Source organism: Abramis brama (genome assembly GCF_963993115.1).
Source record: "Abramis brama genome assembly, chromosome: 14".
Taxonomy (NCBI): domain Eukaryota; kingdom Metazoa; phylum Chordata; class Actinopteri; order Cypriniformes; family Leuciscidae; genus Abramis; species Abramis brama.
In genome coordinates this window covers 37,855,541-37,863,628 of record NC_139976.1, presented here as the reverse complement: position 1 = coordinate 37,863,628, position 8,088 = coordinate 37,855,541, and the positions used below count along the sequence as shown (strand labels likewise).

The 8,088-nt window shown below is 38.0% G+C and overlaps 1 protein-coding gene across 1 annotated transcript; it reads right to left on the bottom strand.

Moving 5' to 3' along the window:
- Nucleotides 1-207: 207 nt before the first annotated feature.
- On the bottom strand, nucleotides 208-4,904 carry tob1b (transducer of ERBB2, 1b). The gene is made up of 2 exons (XM_084134616.1): nucleotides 4,679-4,904; nucleotides 208-2,311 (listed from the first exon to the last, which is right to left on the bottom strand). The coding sequence occupies exon 2, from the start codon at nucleotides 2,200-2,202 to the stop codon at nucleotides 1,243-1,245; it is 960 nt and encodes a 319-aa protein (XP_083990742.1). The 5' UTR covers nucleotides 2,203-2,311; nucleotides 4,679-4,904; the 3' UTR covers nucleotides 208-1,242.
- Nucleotides 4,905-8,088: the final 3,184 nt, after the last annotated feature.

The following is an 8,088-nucleotide window of genomic DNA, read 5'->3' as shown; positions in this document are numbered from 1 at the left end:
ATGAGAATTTTACACGTTCTTCCTTACTAGAAGCCATTTTGTGCTTCAGATTTGGCAAACATTTTGAATCTGAATCATTTTCTCACCTTGTTAAAAGTCTTGGCGTGTTGAAATGTGTCAAATTAGGTCACCGTAAAAACACAGATATCACTCATGTTGAGATATTCATGAAGAATTGATGGAAAAAAGAAAAGACGACCAGTGGTATTCTTGCCTAAATTGTCTTTTATTGAAAAAGGCCAGGGTGCAAATGTCAAATAAAAAAAGAAAAACAAAAATAAGACGAGCATATTTCAAGCATTTTAATACAAACTTAATATAAACTATTTCAGTCCCTCTTGACATGTAAGACACTGACTCAAAATACTTTGTTATACCATATTTTATCAAGTATTGCACAATGTAGGTACAAAATTAATATATACGATTACATTGTCCATCATAATATAGCAAAAATCTGTTTAACTCTTAACAGAAAATACAACTCTTTTTGTTTCAAAAAAGCAAATATTCCTACACTGAAATTCCAACACGAAGGAATATTCTGTACACAATCTTTAGAATTTATCTATTTTTTTTTTTTTTAAGATGAATTTCTTTAACAATTTAAAAAAAAAAAAAGACAAAAAAAAAGACAAAAAAAAAAAATATATTATAACATAAAGCTTCTGCAGCCATCACAGATCACTGGAGTAGTAAAAAGATATAAATGCAATACCATGTTGTAGAAACAATATATATACTCTGATATTTTACAAACTCTGTACTCAATTAAATTATACAATTAGAAAAAAGACCACGTAACCCCAGATATATATGCATTAGTGCCAATTCCTTAAAAATCAGCCAAGTCTAACCAACTTTTAAAATACTGTAAGAGGCCAGAACTTGAACTTCTGTGTTTGTATGTTTTTTTTTTACCAATGTTTTAAAGTATTTTTTTTTTCTCCAAAAGGTTGTAAAAAAAATCGTTTTTTTGCTTTATTGGCAAAAAAGGAAAAGAAAACATTGACGCGTGTTGACCAAGCTGTGTGTATGTGTGTTTGTGTGGGTGTGTAACACAAGCTTTTCAGTACAAACTCAAGGGGGCATAAAAAGAGATTAGGAAGAAATAAAATAAAATAAAACAAAACACCCTTGGGTTCATGCGCTTATCAGTGACTAATAATAAAGATCTTCGATTTCCACATCCACAGTTGTGCGTCTTTGCCTTGCGTTTTCCTTTTGCCGACAATCCTCCCATTAGTTAGCCATGACTGGCTGGAATTGCTGGTTTGAATACTGCACGTTTCCCAGACTGAAGCTCAAGCCATCCATGAGAGACTTGTCGTTGATGTTCCCGTACGCGGTGAACACGTCGAAGGCATTGCTGTACGGCTGAGGGCTGATGGCGTTCTCGCTCGGGAAGCTCCCTTGTTCTTGAAGGTTTGGGAACACGAACTCCTTGGCGTTGGGAGACAAAGCTGATGCTTTTTGCTGCGAACTTCCAAGGCCGAATCCATAGAGCGAATGCATGGAGTTGGAAATGGCTTTTTGCTTGATTAGGTTGTTGACGTTCAGGCCTAGGTTGGTGGGAGAGTTGCGGGAAACCTTTCCACCGTTACGCCCACCGTTCTTCATCTTGGTGGAGCCAAACTTGGTGGCGGCGAAGGACGCGGTGGTGAAAGTTAAAGGCTGATTGGATCGTGGCATGAAAGTCGGGCTAACGGATGCCGATTGGCCGAACGGTGGCGGCGATGGCGAACTCGACTCTGAGGACACGCCCACTGGATCAGTGATTGGCATGAAGACCTGAGCCTCCGGGTTAAAACTGTTTCTGATTTCTTTGTCCAACTCAGAGCCGTTTTCGCCGTTATCGTCCACGTATAGCACCTTAACCGCTCCCTTCTCGCCGATCTGGTAGGAAACCTCGAAAGGGTCGATCCAAACGCTGAGATCCTGAGGCAAGTTGTTCCGAACGTCTTCGATGTCCAACCCGCTTTCTTTGGCTGCTTCCTCAACGACCGGATCTACTTTCTCGCCCACATGTATACACCTAAACCCGGATCCTTTGTATGGCTTGTCTGGGTACCAATGTCCTTCGTATTTCTTCTTCAACTGCCTCTCCAACTCTTCGCCGAATATGTTGACTCGTCGTCGTGGGAGTTTGTTGTACAGGTACGAAATTATGAAGTTCAGCGCTACTTGGATTTCAAGCTGCATAGCTGTTCGTCTGTGCCGTCTTTATACTCGAGTGCTGTAAAAACCTCCAAGGCAGTAGCGATCGGTGCTGGCGGACGAGGAAACGCTTGTTGATCCACTGGAAAATCTCCTTGAAGGGGAAAGAGAGGCAAGGTATTCAGCTGTGAAGAGCAATAAACCATGAGCTATTCAATCACAGCCTACATAAAAACACTACTGATGGAGTGGCAGACGTTCATTAAAGGCCACAAATGCTGTTCATAAATCACTGAGACACAAGTAAAATGGTTTAGAGCGATACAATCGGGTTAAATTTGCTTAATCCGTTGCGTTTTGCATATCGTAGGCCTGGGGTTTTAAAGGAGTGCTGGGAGTTTAGAGAAAAACATGCAAATATGTTTGCTTGAAGGGTTAATTCACCCAAAAATGGAAATTATCCTGTATTTTTACTCGCCTCAAGCCATCCTAAGTGTATTATGACTTTGGCTGAAAGAAGAAACACAATAAATAAACAATATCCTGGCTCTTCCAAGCTTTATAATGGGAGTGAATGGTACCTGAGATTTTGAACCCCCCCCCAAAAAAGCACATCCATCCATCATAACAGTAATCCATACGACTCCAGGGGTTAATAAAGGCCTTCTGAAGCGAAGCCATGTTTTTGTAAAAGAAATATGCATATTTATATCTTTATTAACTGTAATCACTGGGTATAACAGCCGTACGGGAGTCTAGCTCCTGCTAAAGAGTGACCTCTGACCCGACACATGCCGTATTGACGAATGCGGAAGCACAGAGGATTGAGCAAAACAAAACACTGGTCACGAATTATGTCTAAAACAAGATTTTTTAAAGAGAAATGTGGGTGGAGCTTGAGTTTGTTTGAACCGCACAAGGTCGTCGACTCTCACCTGAGCCTACGCTACACCTTCATCCTACATGCATCGGGTCAGAGGTCATGTGTCGGGTCAGAGGTCACTCTTCTGCCAGAACTAGACTCACATACGGCCATTACCGGAAGCCAGTGACTATAGTTCAAAAAGTTATAAAGATGGAGTCGTGTGGATTACTGTTATTATGATGATAGATGTGCTTTTTTGAGCTTCAAAATCTCAGGTACCATTCACTCCCATTATAATGCTTGGAAGAGCCAGGATATTTTTTAATATAACTCCGTCTTTGGCTGAAAAAAGAAAGTCATATACACCTAGGATGGCTTGAGGGCAAGTCAATTATGGGATAATTTCCATTTTTGGGTGAACTAACTCTTTAAATAAGAAAATGTATTAAATTTGAATTGTATTTAAATAAGCAGTGCAGTAGGTTACTATAAAAATATTCCCATTTATTTTGAATTCCTTCACAGTATAAATTCTATCCATCCATCTATCTATCTATCTATCTATCTATCTGGGGGTCCCTCGCACGAGGATGATCACGTTTGGGGGTCTGTGGCATCTAAAGGATTGAAAACCACTGTTCAATGGAGATTACATAATACGGATTCTCTTCCTTACTTTATTCCGTCAACTGTTGCGTAAAAACGCCTTTATGTGAATATAGGGCGTTTGAACACAATGCGACACATTGCGCAACAGATCGGCGATCGGATTTCCCGAAGATCGCGACCAATAGCGTGTCGCCCTGCTCGGGGTGTGTAGCCCTGGGCGAATTAGTAATCTATTGTACACACAGAATTATAAAGGCAGGCTTACATTCGATAATACAACCAGGAGCTTTGATATTCAGTGGTTAAGACACGAATCAAGGAAAACATATGCGTAAAATAGTGCGTTTGGGGATCGTAAATCCGACAAAAACAGACGTCGGTTATTGCGTTGCAAACGAGCGTTCGATTCAAATGAGACACTGCCATGATTATTATGAATATGGATGGGAATATTCTGGACGCCGTGTTGAAATGACTGCAAAACCGTAAACAAATCAGCTCAATCGCTTTGGATAAGCCTCTAACAAAATAAATGACGAATCAAAATGTGGATTTGAATGAACTCTGACACTGTAAATGTTTTGGGATTCATGACACAGACAGCGTGAACACACTCACATGATCGCAGGCTAAATTAAACGAATTCATGATGAAAAAGCCACCGTTTATCAAGCACATCCAAGGTCTCAATCCAAGCAGACAACCAACATTTGAGTTAATCGGTTTCTTAAAGCGACAACGCACTCAAATATATATTATACTTGCCTTCCAAACGACATGCGATCTTTTCCAGGAGCACAAAATGATTATTTTAGGGACTGACAGCCTCGACCATTGACTTATAATGCATTTTCTTTCCATACCATACAAGTGAATGGACGCTGTCATTGTGCCTAACGCCTCCTTTTGTGTTCCACCGAGGTTTAAACAACATTATTTTTGCGTTAAACTACAGCTTTAAGGCAGTGACACTGAGATACAACGATATATGTTTATTAACCCTCAGCGAACGACACATTACGAATGTTCAATGCCAAAAATACTTACATTAAACGACCGTGTTTTTCTCTCAGGGTTGGGCTTCCGCTTCAGTTATCGAAAAGATAATTCCACTTGGGTTGCATTAATAGGATTACTTGTTTGTTCTTCGGGTAATTGTGTTATTTTTTTGGAGTCTGTCGTCAAGCAATCCGACTCCCCACTGCCTGGGAGTTTTTACAACTCTGCCCTTTAAACTCCTGACTGGATCTCCTTTATAGCGCTCCTCCGCCACGGACAGGTTGGGGGCGGTGATGCGGTTTTCAGAGGTCAAAACCCCAGCGACGCTCACGATTGGACGAACGCGCCTTCGTCATGTATTTGCCTCCGAATTCTCCGCGCTGATTGGCTTTGCTCTAACGTCAATAATCAAAGGGACCCGCCCCTCGACCAATAAACGAAAAATACATTCACGGCTGGGGTTTCTAGTTATGTTTTAAGTGTTTTCCTCCCACACACAGCACAGGAGATATAAACACAATAATACTGCATGCTTTATTATGTTAATCTGATTTATCGAGACACCTCATAACAGAGTGCTGTTAACAGCCTATCGTTTAAACAGTCTCTCTGCAGCTTTTGTTGACATTATCATGAAGCCAGATTAAAGGTTCTGAATAATGAATCTCGTTAATAATTTCAGACATATTAAGCAGATAAGAAGGTATAAATAAATGAATAAATAAATAGGCTACATTAAGAGCAAAGCACTAGCACAGAGCGGAGTGACACTGGTCATTTGTCCACTGAGGTGTAATCTGCCCTTGTGTGTTTTGCGTGAAAAAAAACTCAGATGCTATTGGCTGGCCGTGCTTTCGTCATCATCAATGCAAACACTAGTTATTTCAGTATGTGCAGAGTGTATAACAAACAAATGTTATTTATAATGTCATGTAAATACGCCACATACTCAAATATTATGGATTTAAAATGGACTTTTTAGAGAGAAAAAAAGAGTACATTTTTTTCCCTTTCCTTCCCTTTTTTCAGAATGTTATTTAGCATGTCATATTGTCTATATGTTTTGTTAAAGTAATAAACTCAGTGTATAGCCTGCTCATTTCTGTGGTCATACCTTGTTGTGACATTTAAAGTTATGCAATATGCACAATACATTGCTTTTGAAGAACATATGACGATGAGTGCATGCGACTAAATAAACATGCAAGTTATTTATTAAGACAAAAGTCAAAATATAATTTTAACAGTGTAAATCAAAACCCAGTTATTCATCTGTCCTGCATGTATTGTAACGTGATACAGCCGTGTTGTGTTGCTTTTTCTATAGGATCAGGAATAGTATGTTGATCTCATATTTCATTGGTCGAGTAAGACAAGCTCCCATACACCAGGGGTTTAAGGTTTAAGGTTTTTGTCGTCGTCATGAATTATTATAAGCTGTGCACACACTAAGCTTATACCATATGGACGAGGATCAGCAACACTAAAGCAGAGGAATATTGCTCTCTTCAGCCATTGTATCTTTAATAGCTTAAGACACTTGGGAAGTGATTCCAGACTCACAATACAGTTTAAAATGAATTCTGAGTCGAGATTATTCTGTTTTATAAGCAAGTTCTGCTCTGGGGTTAAGCAGAAATAAAGGTAGTCCCATCTCTGCTGTTTGTCTAAGCAACATTTTCTTATTGGCCTGATTACAGAGTGAGAGGAACATGCTAATGACTGCAGATTTCTAAACTGGGTAGTCAGGATAAGCTAATTTGCTTAGCAGGGATATTGTGAGCGTTCAAAGTTCAGAGAAAGGCAGTGGGAGGAGAAACGACAGACTCAGCCAATCACACGCCTGCTTATTACAACCTTCGTGGATTACAGTGACTGCTGATACTGAAATGTGACCTGACGGCCTTTCTCTACGCTCGATGTGGAATTAAAAACAATGCATGTCACTTAGGAACCCAAACACTGTCATTTGAGCTCTATGTGAGGCAGTTTGTATCATAAAAGTTATGCTTTCCTTATCCAACATCAATATTTTGTTTCAGTGTAGCTTATTCGGGCCTGTTCAATCAGAACTGACCAAAAAATGACACATTTTTAATTTTTTTAATGTTTCCCTGATCGGAATGGGATGAAATTTGGTGTCTTTTGTTGTAGTTGCTATGTGAACCCACACACAGATCATGGACATGATTCAGATATGTTAATCTGAGATATTGGATTTATTGCAAGTTCCTTAAAAAATAATAATTGTACTTTTAATGGAAAAATAGCTCATTAAAAAAGGTATAAATATTACACAGTATCATATAATCTCCTCAAAATTCTAAATAATAATCAAAAAATGTTATTGAACAAAAATGTATTACATTGATTTTCCTGAAGAAAAAAAAAAGTTAAATTTCAAGGCCTCGTCACGTTCGACCGCGAAGGCACATAATGTGATCATTTACTCAATGCAAAAATGACATTCTTCCTCAGTATATTTTTCTTGTTTTCCAATAGATGTATCTAAACATTCTTAAGTCAGGTAGACATTTTTGAGAAGGAAAATGAAGTCTTGTTCTCTAAAAATGAAGTGAGTTTGTGTTAAAATGAGAACAAACATCTGTCAATGTGGTCAGAAAAATCGACTTAATTCAAAACAAAAAACAAGATCCTTTTTCTGACCCCATCGGCAGATATTTGTTCTTGTTTTAAGCAAAAACTCTTAATTTGGATCAGAAAACAACTTAAAAAGTACTTTTAATGGAAAAATAGCTCATTAAAAAATATATAAATATTACATAGTATCTAATAATCTCCTCAAAATTCTAAATAATAATAAATAAATAAAAATGTATTGAACAAAAAGGTATTACATTGATTTTCCTGAAGAAAAAAAAGAGTTAAATTTCAAGGCCTCGTCACATTTGACCGCGAAGGCACATAATGTGACCCTAAAATGACGGCTCAGAGGGTTAATGCTATAAAGCAACATTCTGTGATCATTTACTCAATGCAGAAATGATGTTCTTCCTCAGTATTTTTTCTTGTTTTCCAATACAAATATCTAAACATTCTTAAGTCAGGTAGACATTTACTTGATAAGGAAAATGACTTGAGAAATTAAGTCTTAAAAATGAAGTGAGTTTGTGCTTAAAATGAGAAAAAATATGGTCAGAAAAATCTACTTAATTCAAAAGAAAAACAAGATCCTTTTTCTGACCCCATCGGCAGATATTTGTTCTTGTTTTAAGCAAAAACTCTTAATTTTGATCAGAAAACAACTGATTATCGGACATAATTTTGCTTCTCCAGTAAATGTATCTTGATTTATGAATGTTTAGATGTTTAAGATGGAAAACAAGACAGAAATACAGTAAGTGCATGACATTCTTTCTCCTGTGAAACACAAAAGAAGGTATTTTTGAGTTTGCTCATACAATGAAAGTCAATGGTCACCAAAATAGTTTGGCCTC